At 38.4% G+C, this 20612-nt stretch overlaps 1 protein-coding gene across 1 annotated transcript; it reads left to right on the forward strand.

The window, feature by feature from the left end:
• Positions 1-259: 259 nt before the first annotated feature.
• Positions 260-9427, forward strand: LOC147157814 (transcriptional repressor scratch 1-like). Its single transcript, XM_086061986.1, has 2 exons — positions 260-927; positions 4772-9427. Exons 1-2 carry the CDS (start codon positions 807-809, stop codon positions 5557-5559), a joined length of 909 nt encoding a protein of 302 aa, XP_085918112.1. The 5' UTR covers positions 260-806; the 3' UTR covers positions 5560-9427.
• The last annotated feature ends 11185 nt before the right edge of the window (positions 9428-20612 follow it).

Raw genomic sequence — 20612 nt, forward strand, 5'->3', positions numbered from 1 at the left:
TTACTCATCACTTATTTCAAATGTGTTTCATTTTCAGTGTGGCCCTTTTTCTTTTTCTTCTTTCATCACAGTTTCCACTTTTTGCAAAGCCCCCTTTTTGCTCCCTTTTAACTGCCTTATAAATCAGCGCCGAGCCGCCGAGCGCTTTCAAAGTAGCTCATTAAATCCCTCCACGCTGCTCCCATTGGACCTGATGCTCTCTCCCTCTCTCTCTCTACTCCCCCCCCTCCCCCTTCTCCATCTCTCTCCTCTATATAAGGGCAACAGCTGGTCTTGTGCACCAGAGAGCCACTGCAGCTTCACGCACTCTGAGCAGAAGCGGAGGCAGATGAAGAAGAGGAGGAGGAGGAGGAGGAAGAGCGTGAGGGACGTGTGCGCATGTGAAAGCGTTTTTTATGGGAGCAATGACGCGCTTAAGAGGAGCTAATATGTTGCAAGGACGTTTCGGGATGCGTTTCGGACGTTGGTGAACTTTGCACTTTTCAGGCTAAAAAGACACAAACGATTATTAGTGCACTGGAATGTGCCTGGCTTGTGCTGCTTTTGTGGTGCTGAAGGGACAGCGACGACAACTGGCTCGCTTCAGGGAGCTGACCGGTTCTGAACGACCCGACAGAGGAGAGGAATTTCAATCACAGTAACACAAACCGGGACCTTTTTTTTCTTCTTTTTTTTTTTAAACAACAACCTTGGAATGTCCATGCCACAGTTTTCCGAGGGAAGAAACTTTTTAAATAACTTTTCATAAAGTGTGAAGTGGGAGTGTGTGTGTGCGTGCGCACGCGCGTGCGTGTGTGACTGCCATCATGCCTCGCTCTTTCCTGGTGAAGAAAGTCAAGCTGGATGACATTTCAGCTGCTGAGCTGGAGAGCTCCTACTGTCACGGTCGACGGGGGGAACTGAGCCTGCGATTCCATCATCACAAAGGTGAGTCGCGCACACACACACACGCACACACGCACACACCATTCCGACACATTATTTTAATCCCCAGATAGCAGCATTAGTCATAACTGCCTCGGAAGGGGGTCAAACTCAGGTAATGGTGAGAAAGCAAGGAAGCAATACAATCTTGTAGCAGTGGAGAAATTGTACAAAGGAGATGCATGGAATGCAGTATACACAAAGTCCAACTCTCAACACTATGGAGAATAATGTTAAATATGGTGTTTAAAAAAAATCAACCTTCAAAAGCCAGTTTTATTTGTGAATTTGAAATTTACTAGCAATGTTTATCATGAGTAGATGCACAAAAAAAAAGCCATGCCACCAAAGACACAGGAAGATGGCCAAAAAATGGCCACTTCAAATCAAAAGGCCAGCTGTGGGTCTGTTAGTCAAAATTTGAATCAGATTTATTGGCCAAGAATATAAAAACACAATAAATTTGTCTTCACAGTCCTAGCTTGTCCAAGAAAGACAAAAAATAACAATGACCAACAGAGGGAGACAAATCAAAATCAGGAAGCCTGGTGGTTCACTAATTAGCGTCCCGAATTTCTTCTAAAATGATAGACATGGCTATTAAATTTAATGTTGCTAGGTGAAACCGACGTCTGCGACTGATTTATTTGTATTTTTATCTAAATACCAAACTAGTAATTCAGCTCCACAAGGGACGATCTTAATCAAAGCTGTCTTTTCATTTTATTCTCTCATTTAGTCACAGTGCCACCTAGTGGTGACTGGTTATGCCACAAAAAAAAAGTGAATCTCTGCCATCACTTTTTATGTGATTTTTAACATAGCAATGGGAAGGGTTAAAAAAGAGAAGAGTTTTCGACATGGTCTCTCTATATTACAAATTAACTCCCGGGATAAACAGGGGTCTAATCATTGTACACTCTAAAAACAGTTGGGTCAAAAATAACCCAACTATGGGTAAAAAATGGACCGATCCTCTACTTGGGTAAGTTTGACCCAATTTTGAGTCAAGAAATGGGTCTTTTAGTGTAAAACAACTCATAAATATTGGTCGGATCCTTTACTTGGGTCAATAAATTGGGTCATTTTGTATAAAACAACCCCAAAAATTGGGTCAAATTGACCCATAAAGTGGATCGGTCCATTTTTTTATCCATAATTGGGTTAGTTTTGACCCAACAGTTTTTAGTGTCATGTTACCCTGGAGCTGTTCATCACCTCGCTTTGGAACTTTTCTGCCCCCTTGTGGCCAAATGAATAACTGTCACTTGTGATGACAGAAAAAAAAGAAGCAAACATGGAGGTTGCAGCAGCAACACGGCAGGCATGCTGTGCCCCCCCCCCCCCCCCCCCAACGCTCCCACGTTATAAATATAACACCACTTTGACTCGCGCAAGTGACGCTTGTTGCGCGCGCACACGCATATACACACAAAAAAAGCGCACACGCAGACACCGCTGCTGTGTTTCTGTCAAGTTGGCATATTTTCCAGGCAGCTTACACGCTTGAGTGCACAGCATTTCTCACACACGCACACGCACAGGAAGCACTTTGCGACCTACATGGAGGCAAAAGCACACAAGTGTGCATCAGGTTGCAAGCATCACTCTCAACCGTTGGACATTTTTATGCTGTGTTTTTTTTTTTTCCCCAGCTCTTGAAACCAGTTTGACTTGTCAACATGAAATGTAATAGTCACATCTTTTATGACTAGCCAAGCAAAAAAGTGTCAAGAAGCTATGGCTGAAAAGACAGGAGGTCAGCCATTTTGGTTGGAAGTGGCCATTTGAGCTATTTCTAAGGGTCCAAAATGTTGCTACCATATTTGAGCCTTCTTTTCCAGACAGATGAGCCAAGTTGTTACGATTGTGATTTCTGTCATGCTTTGGTGAAGGAACATGTCGCAAAATTTGAATGACTTTCAGGAAAAATTTGGGAAATTCGGCCCCAGAAACCGGCTTCACTAAGCAACATGAAATTTAAAAGCCGCGTCTAGCATGAAGAGATGCACAAAAAAGTCTCAAGAAGCCATCCCGGAAAAGACACAGGAAGTCAGCCATTTTGTTATAAAGAGGCCATTTTAAGTTGTTGTAGTGATCTTGTCCGATTGCTAACGTATTAGCATGGTGATTGAGTTTGATGACCAAAAAAACTATTCTGAGATTAAGACTGCTGTCTTTCACTCAATAACTGCTAAAATGTTTGTTAGATGATCACAAAAATGAACTTGTTTACTTAGTTTTGTTTTGAAGTATCCTCTCCTTAGAAGAAGTGTAACAAAAACATTTCGCTGCTAAAACAATAATAAACATTTGCTGGATTCTTGTGTCGTACTTTCCAATGAATTTAGTGCACACACTCCAGAGCTATGTGTCAAGTTTCCTGCGCGCGAAAATGAACACTTGGTCATCTTTGCAAAACTTTACTCATGCTCTATAAAACACGCACACACATTCGCAGCCAAGAGTATCGAATATTCATGACTCATGACGTCAAGACTCCATCTTGTTTGCCCGCGTCTTCCCTCTCCCAAAACGTCCGGTTAGCATGTAAACAAGCAACTTGACCTACACCCTCCCCCCCTCCCTCACGCCACCCCTCTCCTTTTTCTCATCCTCAAGCCCGCCGCCTCTCAGCCCCCCCCCCCCCCCCCCCCCGGTTGCTATTACCGACATGGATGCTTTTCTCAGAAGTGACCGGCGAAATGATATTACCAGCACAAGTATCTTGGAGTGCGCTAATTGAAATGGAGCAGCTATATTGATTGGCGCGCATCCTGCTGAGCCGGCTCGCTGGCTCACTCAGTGTGTGCGCGTGTGTCGCAAATTCAAAGTGAAAATAATTTGAGCATGGCAAGATTTCAAACCTTTTCAGCATTTATTCAATATCCAGGTTAAGGTCCTGTCTAGTCTGTCTGTCCTCACTATTAAGCCAATTTAAAGTAGTAAAACATTATTAGTACATGTTTATTTCCACTACCACTTTTTGGCCTACTAGTACACAATTAAGATTCACTTGTAAACTACTAGCACAAGCAACACTGCGAGGCCCAACTTGTAGGAATGTATCACACACTAGTAGAACAATTTGGCAAACTAGCAGGACCACTACTGTGAGCTAATAGTGAGATTATAAAATTCTACTAGTTAACATATAGTCCCAGTCGCGTATATATAACAACTAGTGCACAGTTTTGCTTTACTAGTAATACAGTATGTATTTGTCAAAGTTGTCCTACTAGAGCGGGAAAAGTGCGTACTAGTATTTGGAGACCTCAAGATTGATATCTTTGAAGGTCCACATACTAGTATGCTGTAAGTCTGCACTAGTAAACATTAGTGGAATGGCTGTGTCTTACTAGTAATTTTTCTGTATGACATTTTTGTACACTAGTAGGACATGTTTGGCATACTAGTAGGACAACGACATTATTAGTGAGGCAAAATGATACCAGTGGGTATTTTGGCGCTACGAGTAAGATCCAGGAGGTTACTAGTGCAGGAAATATGCTTACTAGTGCAACACATTAGTTTACTGGTAAAGTTTAATTGTGTACTGATAGGCTCTAGTGTATTAGTGATGGTAGAACTAACTCCTCTTTAGATACCTGCAAGTAAGAAAGTTTTTTTTTTTTTTAAATATGAAAATCAAAATGGTTCGTTATGGAAAATTGGAAAACAACTTGGATTGGATTTGGAGTTAGAATGTGCAGGTGTACCTAATAAAATGTCCAGTCATTGTATAATGCATTAGCCTGTAGCAGGGTTTATAAATAACTCCGGCGTCACGAGTTCCAAATCAGTCAGCGTCTCATTTCCTCACCGATCACTTCCCGTGTCTCCTCAGGTTACGAGCGGGATTATCTGAGCCCGTCCCCGTACGACGACCCGGCGCGCAGCGACTTGCCCGCCATCGCCAAAGCGCCCTCCTCCCCTCCCCGCCCGTCCATCATCTACAGCCACATCGACGGCGGCTACGTGGGCGGCCTCCACGCCGACATCAACGGCGACTCGGACCAGCCGGACAGCCCCCGCTCGGAGGTGTCGTCGGCGGCCAGCGGCTACATCAACGGCGAGGCCTACTCGGTGGACGCCTTCTTCATCGTCGACGGCCGGTCGAGACGGAAGGCGGCCGGGGAGGCGGCCGCAGATGGCGCGGGCCGGCCCGGGGCCCCGCAGAGGCACTCGTGCGGCGAGTGCGGCAAGACGTACGCCACGTCGTCCAACCTGAGCCGCCACAAGCAGACGCACCGCAGCATGGACAGCAAGATGGCCAAGAAGTGCCCGACGTGCGACAAGGTGTACGTGTCCATGCCCGCCATGGCCATGCACCTGCTGACCCACGACCTCAAGCACAAGTGCGACGTGTGCGGCAAGGCCTTCAGCCGCCCGTGGCTGCTGCAGGGTCACATGCGCTCGCACACGGGCGAGAAGCCCTTCGGCTGCGCGCACTGCGGCAAGGCCTTCGCCGACCGCTCCAACCTGCGCGCGCACATGCAGACGCACTCGGCGTTCAAGCACTACAAATGCAAGCGCTGCGACAAGACCTTCGCGCTCAAGAGCTACCTGAACAAGCACTACGAGTCGGCCTGCTTCAAGGGGGCCTTCTCGCCCATGGGCTCGCTCGGGGACTGACGCCTCGATCTTCGGGCCGCCCGGATGCGTCCCGGCGTGGACTCATCTTCCGACCGTGCTCGGGCCCGCTTGACACTGGCGAGGGCTCGGATCGTGTGGTTCGGTTCGGCGGTTACTGTAAGGCGGTGGCGGGCCAGATGTTTGGGACTTACCCGATCTAATTCACCTCTTAACACCACCACTGCAGTTAGAAAAAACGTCAATGCTACACAAAAAGGCAATATAAGAGCACATACTAGGAACAAAAAAAAAATCTAGACAGAAAACATATTAATCACCAGAGACGCAGATCATTAACTGTATCAATGCCGATCACCTCAGATGTGTTTTGCTAGTCAAACTTGGCTTGTTCTGACCAACCAATCAGAGGATGGGAAAATGCTGACATCATCGAGGGACAGCGCTCTGGCCCAGTCAGGATGAATTTGAAATCTGATTGGTTAAAGAAACATTCACACATTGCTAATGTAGCATAAGGTACATCGACCAGCACTACTGATTCTAAAGGCAGTTGGGCAGATTAAAATGGACACGGCAACACACAGGCTGAAATCTGATTGGACAAGCAGTAAGCGTAAATTAACACAATTTTATGAAATAAATATTAGAATGTAGGTTTAAATTTAGGCCGGTGCTTAGGCCTTACTAACCCTGACCATCCACCACTGCTCTTTATCTGGTACCCTGCACAGTAGAAATAAATATAACAACAAGAAAGAATCCACAAAGTCAAAAAAGTACACTTGGTCACGCAAGGCTACATGCTCTTATAATCAATGCTATCATTTATCTCACTAGGAATTCATATCACATTTTGCCCAGCAGAATTAAATGACTAGAAATAATACACAGAGTAAAAAAATATTAAAAAATCCATGGCACAGGTACAAGCAAAATGTACATACCTTTGCTCATGATAATTGGTCACTTTGCAGAATAGAAATAAATACAACAACTTGAAATAATCTACAAAGTCTAGTCAGTTCCAGACGGTCACATGCACATGTTTGCTCCTTTTCCTCTTTCTAGTTATTGATGATAACCACCACCATGCACAACAGAAATAAACAGAACTCGCAATAATCCACATGGTAAAAATAAATCATCAATAAAACAATGCCATCATTCTTCTCGGCAATCATTTATGATCGCAGCCCCTTTCCCTAATAGAACTACACAAAATAACTAGAAATAATTCGCACAGTAAAAAAATTATGATAATAAAAAACTGGACATGTCGCACAATAGAATGAACTAAAATGGCTTAAAATAATCTACTAAATCAGACAAAGTCTGCTTGGCCACGATTGGTCAAATGCACCACTGCTCCTCTTGCCAGTTATTTATGATAACCACCACAATACACAATAGAAATAAACAAAACAACTACAAATAATCCACATAGTAAAAGAACAAAAAAGTCCACAGTGACACACAAGCACGGACACTGTAGCTCGTCTCACCAGTGAGACATCATTAAAACCCATCTTGAACAATATAAACACACAAACCAACTGGGGGTAATTCACCCGGTCGAAAAATAGCCCACGAGAAGCTGCAAAGACGGACAAACAAAAGCACAGCACATCGAGCTCATCACAAGCCATTAGCGTAATAGCACAAGCAAGCACAACAGTATCGGAAAAGCGAGAGCGTCTGTGTTCAGTTCACGTTGTATCCGAGTACGAGTCAGTGAAGCGGACAACAACAAAATGCACCAGGGTATTTATTTTAATTTTTTTTTAAAGGAGGGGTTTCCAAACTGTGGCTCGGGACCCAAAACAGGCCCATTTTTATTGGAACATTCACATCTCCTATTAAAGAACATCCAATATCTTTTAGCTGCCAGTATGAATTGAGACATTCAAAAATGCCAGGGCCGTACTTACAAGGGAACTCATGTAAAAACGGTTTTCATGCCATCACACAGTATTCCGCTACTGTTTATTGCTATTTATTAATTTATTGATGATTTAAATGTTATTTATTTGCACTTTATTTCACCTTCTGTTTGGAATATGCCAAAGCATTTGACACTTTCTAATTTATTTAGCCTTTTTTTTTTATATATATTTTTTGTGCCATTTTAATGATAAACTGCATGCAAAAAAAATAGGTGACAACAGCCTAGCAATGAAAAACTATGCCAATTTCTGAATCTTTTTGGATTAGTTGCCAAAAAAGAGCAATTTTTTTCATATCTGATCAAGCAATAATTTATTTTTTCATATCAACAGTTTTTTCTGTTATCGTTTATGTATTGATGATACATGATGAAATATCAGGGAGTTTGCCAACCATGGAGGCTATATATACAGTATATATATATCTATATATGTGCATTATGTGGTCTCTCTCTCTCACTCACACACACTGCTGTGATCCTTTGGAGGCCTTTTCCGCTGAGGCGATTAATCGGGAACACAATATGCATGACAGTTATGGAAAGGAGGGCTTTTTTCCTTTTTTTTGTACATGCTTTTTATGCACTGCCTGCCTTGTATTATCCTAAAAGTATATGTAGAAGAACGTAGAGGGTACTTAAGTTCGGCATCTGCTGCTGGAACATGGACTGATCTTATTAGTGTCAAAAACATAAAAAGAAAATTTCCTGTCAAATTCAAGTTGCAATTTGATGAGGAAAAAGTTGTTTTGTTATCATAAAAAAAAGTTGTAATTGATGAAGGCACGAGGATTAAAAAGTTAGGTTTGTAGTAATGCTACAACTATCTCTTGAAAAAAAGTCAAAATTCATGGGGGGAAAAAATGACATGGACAGAGAGTAATGACGCTTTATGAAAAGATTTACAAGGAAAAGTGGTAATGTTATGGTATAGTAATAAAACTATGACAATTAAATCAGAATATTATGAGAAAAAAAGCTGGAAGTTGCATTATTAAAAAAATTATTGACAACATTTGGATGTGTTTTGATAATGTCATAATTTAATGAGAAAAAGTTGTAACGCAAAATCAGTTGTAATGTTACAAAAGAGTTCTGAAAAAATGACTTCCATTTTTACAAGAAAAAAATCTGTAATTGACACACACAAAAAAGTTATGACAGAGGCAATATGATAAGAAAATGGTGTAACTTGAGCTAAAATTCGTAGTTTTCACAATTCGTCATAATTAACAAGAAAAAAGTTGCAATTCATGACAAAATCCGTAATGTTGTGAGAACAATGTCATCATGTACGACACTATCAACATTTTGCCCAAACTGCAAATTAGCTCCCAAACAAAAAGAACAAAAAAAGTAAATGAAGCCATTTTTTAATTTAAAGGGCGGCCAATCACGTCTTTGGCAGTCAATGTTTCAGCAGCAGAAAAACGCCGACTAACCACTTTTAGACGACACTACTGTAGCCGACTATAGCCACGAGTTAGTTGATCTATTCTTATATGAAAAGCACTTCTTGTTCCTCTTACCAATTGTAACTTCTTGAACGTTTTTTTTTTGTTCTTTCTTTTTTTTCCCCCCAACGTGAGTAGCACAACAAAAGTATTTAGAGATTCAGGTAGACGACGCCTTGTTTGTAGAAAGAAGAACCGCAGTCTCATTTTTCTACTAGAAGCGATGATTGCGTCACAATAATGAACTTTACGACGCGTCCTTTTCTAGACATTCGATATTTTCAAGCCTTGTAAATAAGCACTGAATGGACTGATGGATTATTTCTATAGATCTGTACTGTATAGTGTGATAATGAAGAGGATGATGATGATGATGATGATGATGATTTTTTTTTCCAGAGCTTCCGATTTCTTCCTCTGCGTTTTATTCGGGACCTCCAATGTAAAGCACAAAAACAACACTGGGCATTTTTTTCCCCCTTTCACTTCCTTATTAAGAATAAAAGATAGTTTCAACAGAAAACCTTTTCATTGACTCACTCCAATGAATTTGTGAGCCATTTATGTCCTATATTATTAGTTTTATTACAAAGAATGGAACCTCTAAATGTCTACTTAATTTATTTAGGAAATTATAAACATTGAAAGAGCAAAACACTGACAGTTATACCTTAAGAAAACAAATTTTATGGGGAATTAGTAAGTTAGCCTAAACACGAGAACAAAAAAGTTGGAATAGTGTGAGATAAAGTCATTAATGTTATGACGGTAAATTTTGAAAATTCCAAAATAATCTTAAAAAATTGGGGCAATATTATCACAATAGTTATAATAGTGCAAATAAAATAATAATGTTACAAGAATGAAGTAAGAATGGAAAAATATATAATTGCATAATAAGAAAATATGGCGATATTACAAGAATACATTTATAATATTACAAGAAAAATGTCATAATGTTCGTTTTGTTACAAGAATGAAAATAATGACATGATCATAATATATGGAAAAGTAAACTTTTCTCATACTATTATCATTGCTTGTAATATTTCAACTTTTCTTAGAATATTTTTTCCCCCTGATAAAACATTACTGAAGACCGTTGCGACCTTATTTTCATAACATTACAATTCTTATTAAACTGAATTATTTTTCATACATTAAGACTTTCTCATGAACCCAGAAAAAAAAGTTGCAATATTATGACAGGAAAGTTGAAATATTAAGAAAAAAAGTCTGAGCCCTAAAGGTAAAACTTACTGGAAATGTGTCAAATAAACTCAGAACATTATGAGATAAACATTCAGATTGTAGTGTAAAAAATGAGGAAAAAAAGCGTAATTTCTGAGAAAATAACATCAGAATTTACAAGAAAAAAATGAAATTTTCTGAGAAAAAATGGCAAATTATGGAATGAAAAATAGTAGCAATATTATAGGAATTAAGTCAATATCACAACAAACAAATTGAAATGCTATGAGAATAAAGTTTTGAATCAGAGAAGCCCGTAAACATCAACTAAATCAACCCGAGCCACCGTGACACCAAACTTTCCCTATTTTACTTATGCATTGAATGACTTCATTGGAGAAGGACGACCACGAAAAGAAGACGAGAAATATATTTTATTTATTGCCCAGAAGCATTTAAATATGCTAATTCCAGTTTTCCCACGACACTTGACCTTTCAGCCTCAGAGCAGGCGATGGCTTTAAATTGTTCATACACACTCCCCCGTGCGCTCGCCACTTAAATCATTCATGTCGCGGCGAGCAAAGTCGAAGCTTTCAAAGTACATACAGTAAGAGAAAAACGAATAGTACACGCTTTTGTTTTGAAACCAGGATAACAGAAAACAAGCGGGAAGATTCCATTGCCTCGACTACAGTCAAATATCATCACAATTGTAACGTTACCGCAATAAAGTTAGTATACGATAAATTTAAAAAAAAGTCGTACATCATGAGAAAGTCGTAAGAAGAGAAGAACTTGCAGTGTCATAACTACGAGAAAAGTCGCAACATTGTGAAAAAAAAAGTTTTAAGAATCTTAAATCATAATATTACTTTCGACAAATGTTGGGAAAAAATGTAAAAAATACGTTTTTGAAAAAACTTTGATACTACAATAATAAACTCATTTTTCTCGGACAAAAAATTCAAGAAAAAAAAAAATCTGAATATTTTAAGAAAAAAAAATGCTGCAATCTTACAAAATAAGCAACATTGTGACAATATTGTGGCAATTTCTGAAAGTCATTATATGAAGTGAGGAAAAACCTAATTCATGACAAAGTCATGACAAAAAAGTTGCAATGTGAGTAAAAAAGTCACCATGTTGTGAGAGTTAAATATTAAGTAAAATATTAAAATCAGAAGGTTACGAGAATTATTATTTTTTTTACTTTTTATAATAAAATCGTATTTTTATTTTAATAATTTGACTTTTTTTGTATGAATAAAAAAAATGTTTTAATTCACGCCTCTTCTTTTGACTTTCAATGGGAAAAAATAAATACATTAATAAATAAATCACCTTTTTTTACTTTCAGTCAGAAAGAAAAAAAAAAGTCTCCTCTGCCATATAACGCTTTGATTAATTACTCACAGGATGCTTCGACCTGATTCTTCTGATTATGACTTTCATGTTCCGTCCGTCAGACGTTGCCATACTCGTCAGCCGCTCCAAAATGCTTATTCATCAGGAGGCCGATACGCCGAAACCACGCCCATGAAACCGGTAGCATTTGTTGCTCGTTCGCGTGCAAACAGGTGCAGTGCACCTCGCGCCAAAACCTGCATTGACGTGCATTGCACACGCACATACGCAGCACATAAGGCTTTAAAGGGTTGTTTCACACCTCATCGCATTTCAATTAGCAGGTAAGACGCACACGGGGCCGACTTGACAGTGTGTCTATTGCGTTTTCATTTGGATTCCCTGCAAGCACTTCTTTGCTTATTCCTCTCTCCTTTTACATCAACGTGAGTGACAGCGCTTTGACCTCCTGCTTTGTCAGGGGGCGCGCTCGCAACGCACGCCCCAATGGGGTAGACTTTTCCAGGGAAGGAACAAGGAAGCACGCCCTCCCCCCTCGGGTTATTCCTCAGTGGTCTCTTTTACATGGAAGAAAATGGGGCGACCCAACTACAAAAGACATCACTGACTGTGTTACTGGCAGATACAACACACGCTCTATATTATTTATCTGAAAATGCCGCAGTTAAATAGAGCCACATTGAATTGCTCAGAGCTGCACAAACACTTGTTGCTAGGCAGAATTTGGAGGGTAAGGGTTACACACATATGATTAAGAAGAATGATGCATTCAATGAATTGATTTCTACAATAATTCATTCATTCGCATCCGCCATGCTCGTCATGCTCATCACAAGACATTGTACCCTGCATTCCTTGCCTCAGCCCTATCCAAACTCTCCTCTTTCCAGGAGCAGTCGCCTGCTGTGAACGTCTCCTCTGCTTACTTCTCACGCCCACGTACAAAAACATTTATTGTTTCTTTCCCCGTGATGGCGGAAAAAAAATTGCCTTTATGCCTTGTATTTTATTTTTTTCCCACTGTAATCTCTCTTTTGCTCTAATGTGTCTTTTATTGCGCCGCTACAGTACAACGCCCTCAGGCACTACACATAATAATAAATAAAAAAAAGTCTGTTTGGCTTAATATGAACAAATCACACCATATGTAAGCTGCACACATACTGCAGTTGGAATTCAATGGCAGACTGTTCATGTTGATGGTTTATGAGATACAGGCAGAAAAAGGTGCAAAAGGCGTTGGAAATATTTCACTTACTTACTCACTTAGTAATGTCTTACTCTTTAAAAAAAAAAATCCAACCTTTTCTCAATCTTTTATTTCCTCAAGTACATGTATTTAAAAATCCTTGAAGCATGCAAAGAAAAAAGAAAAATTTTCCCAAAAATGCAATTTTAGTTTCAATATTTTTTTTGGGCTTAAATGTTTTAAGCTCTTTGCTGAAAGAAGACATCTTTTTGTCAAAAATATTCAATCTTATCCCTGAAAAATATATGAAAAAAAACAAAGCATCTATCCATCTATATCTATATATATCTATATATCTAATGTAAAATTTTTCTTGACATGAGATTTTTTTTCTGAAGAATGAAAATGTTCTTAATCTAATTATAATTTATTTGTATTTTTCTGGAGAACAATTTTTTCCGCCACTCATAATCACTTTTGCTCGCTATGCAATTTTTTCTTGATAAAAAACAAACAAACTCAAAAATATTTGGCCATGAAAACAGCCGACTTTTTTCATACAAACAAATCTTAAACATTACTATTAACTAAAAACAAATATTTTCTTGAAAATATCTGCCTTTTTTCACAAAAATATTGTAGCAAATTATCCCAAAACTCCCCAATTTTTCCTTCAAAATTTCTAATTTCCCTCAAAATTGTTTTTCCAAACACAATAAAAAACAATACTTTTTATAACAGAGACAAAATGTAATTTTCAGAAATATACAACTCTTTTCTTGAATATTTTTAAATCTTAAAAATAATCTTAAAAATGTAAGACTTTTTTTCTCTCTAAAATGTTTTATACATTTTTGACAATTTTTGTTTTAATCTAAATGGTATGATTTTTTTATTTTTTTTTGCCATGCTAGAATGCCCACAGGCACAACACCTAAAAAATAGCATGAACAAATCACACGGTATGTAGGCCGCACAAACAGCTTTAATTCAGTGGTTGAGACTGCTGGTGTTGTAGTTGTGTCTTATGAGCAACAGACTGCGTGTCAGCATTAGACATTCAAAGACTAAAGACACAAAAGGAAGACATTATGAAGGAGAGTGAAGAAAAATAGCTCTCTGTACGCGCGTGTGTGTCTCCTATTAAAGTTGTATTGCGTTCTGCTTTTAGCACGTCGGCCATCAGCATCAGGACAACTTTAGCTAATCATTTTTTAAAAAGCTCTGTGCTTTGTGAATGTCCAAGACTCGTATGTGTGTGAATGCGAGTCTTCACAGTTGTCGGCTTGTGTTTTGTACATTTAGCCGAGCAACTTTTGCCCTCGAACCCAAAGTCAAATAATTTTTTTAAAATCCATAACAAAACGTATAGTGCTTCTCTGTCTACATTAGACAGCATTGACAATTTACAGTCATGCATCTTCGTCTCGATAGAATTTCTGCCTCCAGTTGAGGCTAGAAATCACCCAAAATGACTGCTTCCAACAAAAATGGCCGACTTCCTGTTCAAAATGGGGCACAGTGCCCCTCTCAAGATGTGTTTAAATGTGTTTGTATTATTTTAAAGGTATGCTTAAAAATGTAAGATGGAGGGGGGGGGGGGATTACTGGAGTGTGCGTGTACATGAAGACATGATTGGAAGAGTAGAAGTCACCTGAGCGAAGCCGATCTCCCGCTCTGAGATCATGTTCTGACTTCCATTAGAGAAGCAGCACACCGGGCCCGCGCAATCGATACCGTCCGTCGCGACGCCTCGTGTATTATTTCGCCTAATCGTGCGTCGCCGGCTGTCGGACGGCATCAGCGCGGAGACGTCCGAAGGGGGACGGGGGACATCGATCGCGCGAGGGGGAATTCTTTGGGGAGTTTTGCGGTGACTTTCAAGGACTTGATGTTCCACTTGAGCTACTTTTGAAGCAACGTGTGGTTGTTCAAGGGGAAAAAGGGCATGATGGACAAACCATGCAATTCCATAGACAAAAAATCATCAGAGGAACTGAAAGGTAAATATTTCATCCAAAATGCTTAGAATAAGAAACTCTTTCACTGCATATATACATTTTTTTCAAGGGAATATAATACACAACTTTTTTCTCAAAAAAAACATAACTATAAATTGTTTTGGGGGGGGAATAATATATATATATATATATATATTTAAAATTCTGAAAATAGTAGGAAAATGTGAAGCTTGTTCTCAAAAACATACTCTATTCCCCCCCCCCCAAAAAAAAAAAAAAAATTATATATATATATATATATATATATATATATATATATATATAAAAAACAAAAGAAAACGATATTTTCCTAAAAAAAACAGAAAAAAACACTGCTTACTCCTCAAAAACTATAAAAAAAGAAATAAACTTTTTATTTTTTAACTTTTTTTTTTAGAAAAGCATCATTTGGGGGGTAAAAAAAAATATTTGAGTTTTTTTAAAATTACAGATCAAACTTTTCCCTCGCGAATTTGACATTTTCTCAAAATTACACAACTTTTTTGTGAGTCGCTCTATATACGTATGTATTTTAAGAACAAAAGTTATATATACGGTCTACCGGTATATTAGAGCTCAGACTCACACCGAAAATCCGCACTTGCTATTTCTTTACAGCTTAAGCAGCAAGTCCTGAATCAAATCAAATGGTTTACTAATTGAACTTTTTGTCACAAAAAAAAACACGCCATAGCGCAATTTTTAGTTTTATTATAACGGTAAATGGTAAACATATTCGTGTTTTATTTACACTATATGTTGTTTAAAGCGCCTTACTAAGCAGCATATTCACTTTTCTGAAAACAATATCACATATGTGAGCGCAGCCACGTCAACCTTTCGATTGCTTAACAGCTTAATGACATACATACATGCCCGCGCAAAAACTTCCAGGGGTGTCGCTCTACAGCATAAATGGAAGATTTATTCTATCTCTCTCTCTCTCTCCCTTTCTCTGCATTATTCCCATTTTCCATTACTTGTGTTTTATTTCTGTGCGTCCCCTAAACACTCCTGCTTGCATTGGAGGCATGAAGTTCTGCTCCGATGTGCCCGCATACACACAAGAGCAACAATACTCGATTACACGCAGCACAAGCACACGCGGCGGATGTTTATTGGCGACATACGTCTTCATTAGAGCACGCGGTCATATCACGCTTCTTCTTCTCCCGTCTGTGATTCATGAATGTTGAAATCTTCTTAACACGCGCGCGACGTGTCTGCGTAATGAGTGAGGGATGCGCCGCTCAGCTCAGCTCAGCTCATCACCTATAACGTGACAAGTGACAACTATTGCTACACCTGGAATTTTCACCCTGCTTCAATTCCTATTTTTCTTCTCATTTTAACAACGTGTGAGCTTGAATGATCGCCACAAAAAAAGAAGGAAAAACGGGGGCTATTTTCAGCAGCAACAACAACAACAAAACTATCAAAAAGTTAAAAAAAAATTAAATTAAAAAGAAAAATCACAAAAATAGAATTTTTGCACACATTTTCCAAATCCTCAAAATGACAACCAAACTCTGCCCACCTTGGAGGCTCATGTGTACCAATTCACTGGTTGCCCAAAATGGCTGCCTCAAACCAAAATGGCCGACTTGCTGTTCAATATCAGACATGGGTTCTTAAGACTTTTTCATGTGTCCTGATATGATAGACAAGTCCACTAAATTTCATGTCGATCAGTTCAACTGTTGTAGGGGATGCAGGCAGGGGCCAATTTTCCAAACATTCCAAGGGGGGCGCCACTGAGTCATTTTTTTTCAGGACGGTTGTGCCCATTGGTAATCCACGATTCGTGGTGTTTCGCCGCTTTAATTAGCTTGAAAACAAAATGCTATGTCATGCTTCTTCCCTGCGCTCCCGGGACATGAACTAAATAAAAAAATAATCCTGCCGAGTCATCATAAATCAAAATCGTCATCCTGGTCTCAGAAGGACAGTGGCAGGCAGCGGCAGTACCTCTAAGAGACTTTGACCAGATCAATATCACTGTAATGAATTGTACTCAGACACACGCACGTGCGCGCACACACTTTCCTTGTTCCTCTTCTGCAGAGTTTCTCTTAGCTTGCACGTTTCACTATTGTTGTAAGCCACATGCTGCTTCACCAAGTCGAAAGATAAAGAATATTGTTGCAAATTTTATCTTGAAAAAAATACTTTTTACATAAATAATTAAAATATGTTTTTTTAATTTTGGCAATGAGTATTCTATAATGTTACAAAAATAGTATTTTCTTTTTTTTTATAAGAAAAAATTGATAATAGGACTAAAATTAAGTTTTTATATTTTGTCTTTTTCCCTAAATAATCATAATATCCTGAGGGAATTTTTTTGGGGTCCAAGCAAAATGTCAAAATATAAAGACAATAATTTTTTGCTTTATGACAAACATGTTTAACTCATTTCAACTTGTATGTAAATAATAGTAAGAAGAAGAGGCAGAAAAGGTCCCAAACTAAGCGTCATCTGTTAGCATTAAGCTAAAATTTAATTATGGTTTGGTTTAACATTTTAGAGAGTAGTACTATGACTTTTGTTCTAGAAAAAAAGTCTATCTTTAACTCATTCACTGCCATTGACGGCTATAGATGTCAAAAATTCATTTGGATTATTTCTATTAGTTTCACTTTTTTCCCCCCACTTTTGTTAACAAGAGTATGAAAACCTAGAATTGTTTTTATTGTACATTTAGAACAAGTATAACATTTGCAAATAATCAAGAGTTAACTAGTGAAGTCATGCGATTAATTACGATAAAAAATTTTAATCGCATGACGCCCGTAATTTTTTTTAATCTTTTTTTTTTATCGCGTCAGGCGGTTTAATTTTTTAATTGTAATTAATCGCATGACTTCAATAGTTAACTCACGATTAATCACAAATGTTATATCTGTTCTGATATATCTAAAAAAATATTCTAGGTTTTCATACTCTTGTTAACAAAAGTGGAAAAAATGTTGAACTACTAGAAATAGTTTAAATTAATTTTTGACGTCTACAGCCGTCAATGGCAGGGAATGAGTTCATCTCATGAGATATTTTCTTGCAAAATCACAACTTTTCTGTTGTCATCTAATTTTCTCCTCAGCGGGTTCCAAACACGACGCCTGAAAGTCATTCCGCCGCAAAGCGAGAGCGACAGGCCTCAAAGTAAACCCGAGCGCTCCCTGCAGCCAATTTACGGCGAAATGCGTCTGTGGCGCGTCGGCGGTCGACTCCCCGAGCTCGCCGCCAAGCGGTCCCGCGGCCCGCCGGCAAAGTGGAACTGTGGCTTTAACGGCCGCAAAAAAAGCTGACGCCACGACATGCGATGGAAACGCAGCAGTATATTAGCGCCCCGCCGGGGAACCAAACTGCTTACAGGACACACTGCGAAGAGAGCCCTTAATGACCCAGTGTGTGTGTGTGTGTGTAGCATGGACACACAAAAAAATCATATTGCCATTCTCATGGTTGTGTGTGGGTGTGTCTCACTGTGCAGGTGTTACATCTCCAAAGGAGCAAAGTGCAAGTGTGTGTGTGTGTGTGTGTGTGCGTTGATCAATAAAGCCACGGCTGTAATAAGCTTGCCGGGCTCTTTGAGGCAGTATTGCCGACGTCCCGGGAGGACTGATATGAGAAAGTGTTGAGTAATTTAGCTGGACAGCAAAATTCAGAAGGGGGTGTCATTACTCACACATCACACATGCACGCGCACACACAAACCGACCAACACACACTGTCCTAGCGTGAGATAATTGGCTTCGAAATACACACATGAGCATCAATAAGGGTGACGTTAGTAAAAAGGCGGGAAAAAACAAAACAACAACTTTATTTGTCGTGCACCATTGTCGGTACGTAGTACTTCATTCGGATAAGATTACACCTTTCATCGAGTAACATAACACTTTCCCTCTAAAATGTATTACGGGACTCTATTTTTGTAATACTATTACTTTTTTTTCTCAGAAAAAACTATGACTTTATTTACAGAATATTTTCTTTATTCTCACAATATTTATGATTATTATTATTATTTTTTATAAATGTTTTGTTTCATGAGTACTATTGGTGTGTCAGTGAGTACTCCAGTAAATACTTGTATTGGTATCGGTCTTAAAAATAAATACATTTCAAAAATCACAAGTTTGATACCACTTTTTTATACGGATACCAATACAAGTATTCACTGGAGTACTCACTGACACCGATACCAGTAGTACACATGATACAAATAATTTCAATTGAAACAATGAAAGATAATTCTGAGCTTTTTTCTTTCTGGCGCACATGACGATTCACCGATATATTGAGTGTAGGAAAACTTATGCAATGTCAGATTTGTTCTTTTTATTTATTCATTTTTTACTTGAAGTATCAGTGACTGGTATCGGCATCCTTGATACTGATACTTTGAAATAATTTCTACTTGTTATGTTTAAAAAAAAAAATCAAAATTATCCTCAAAATAATCTTTACGCTTTACTTAGTCTCATTATGTTACATTAAAACTACAAATTTTAGTGTATATATAATTTTTTTTTACCTTTTATCTGCATTGCATCTATCTAAAAAATATGTCACTTTTTTCCTCGATAATTTTTGTAATATTGACCTTTTTGAGAAAACTTCTCAGGATATTATTGCTTTTTCCCCTCAAAAAAAGATTTTTACGGTACAAAAAAAAATCTGTCTTGTCATTTAACTATTTTCATTAATCAATACATTGTCATAAAATTATGACTTTTTCATGAAAATCTGACTTTGTTCTATTAATATACATTTTTAAAAAAATATTTAAAATGATTAAAACTGGCAAATTATGACTTTTTTTCTTATAAGATTAAAACGTGTGTCAAAAAATATGGCAATATCCCTTACAGGTACGATTGACAATTTTCTCCAAAAGATTCATTTTTCTTGAAAAAAAAAAAATACACCTTTTTTTTCCTCGCAAAGTAGGACTTGACTTTTTGTTACAAAATATGTTCAATTAGAATACAGTAAAATTACTCAGCCTTTTTATGATGCATGGACAGTATTTATCTATAAAAATAATGCATATTCTGTGCACTCTAAAAACAGTTAGGTCAAAAGTAACCTAATTATGGATCAAAAATGGAGCGATCCACTTTATTTGGTTTATACAAAATGACCCAAGTAAAGCATCTGACCAATATTTATGAGTTGTTTTACGCTGAAAGACCAGTTTCATTTTTGACCCATAGTTGGGTTATTTTTGACCCAACTGTTTTTAGAGTATAGCATCAAGCAAAAGACCGTAGAATGAAAATCCTATTCGATGCTAACGTAGCAAAAATGATTTTTTTGTCTGACTTTTGGGAGCGTTCGGCTGTACACGGAGACAATCCTAATATTGAGTCAATATGGCTATTTTAAGATCCAAATGTACATTCAAGCATGTAAACATACGTTCCCCATCAGTAAAAAACGTATGCATGAAGACGAGCGTGCGTATGATTACGACCATACGGGCACAAAAACCTTGGACAAGAAAGACGAATGATGTAAGGCTTTGAAATGATACCCCGTCCTCGCTTCTATCGCTTGTTTATCGTGGTCACGTTTGCGTGAGCAGGAGCGGAACAGCAGTTTATTAAAGGAGGACCACTTGGCGTCTAATACGCACGTGTACGTGTACACATAGACACCGGAGCTGCTTTTATCTCTCATGGAATATACATGATGTTGCCATTACTGCGGCGAAGGATTGTGTGGACGGCAGCGCGGCGTGGGGATGGGAGGGACGTTCCCCAACGGCAGTCAAAACCTGCTAAGGAAATCTTAACCTGAAATCACTCACACCAAGTAGCGATGAATGGATGACTTTTTCATTTTACTCAAATAAATAAATAAATAAATAAAAGGTTTTATTCTATTAAGAAAAGGGCCTTTTTTTAAGTCTTTATAATTGTTTAATTTCATTTTAAA

This window comes from Leptonotus elevatus, chromosome 19 (genome assembly GCF_054856555.1).
Source record: "Leptonotus elevatus isolate MCC_2025b chromosome 19, RoL_Lele_1.0, whole genome shotgun sequence".
In the NCBI taxonomy this organism is placed as follows: Eukaryota; Metazoa; Chordata; class Actinopteri; order Syngnathiformes; family Syngnathidae; genus Leptonotus; species Leptonotus elevatus.

Coding starts and splice junctions, on each gene's coding strand:
- LOC147157814 (XM_086061986.1), top strand. CDS start 807: ATGCCTCGCTCTTTCCTGGTGAAGAAAGTCAAGCTGGATGACATTTCA. Junction 928..4,771: donor GCGATTCCATCATCACAAAG/GTGAGTCGCGCA, acceptor GTGTCTCCTCAG/GTTACGAGCGGGATTATCTG.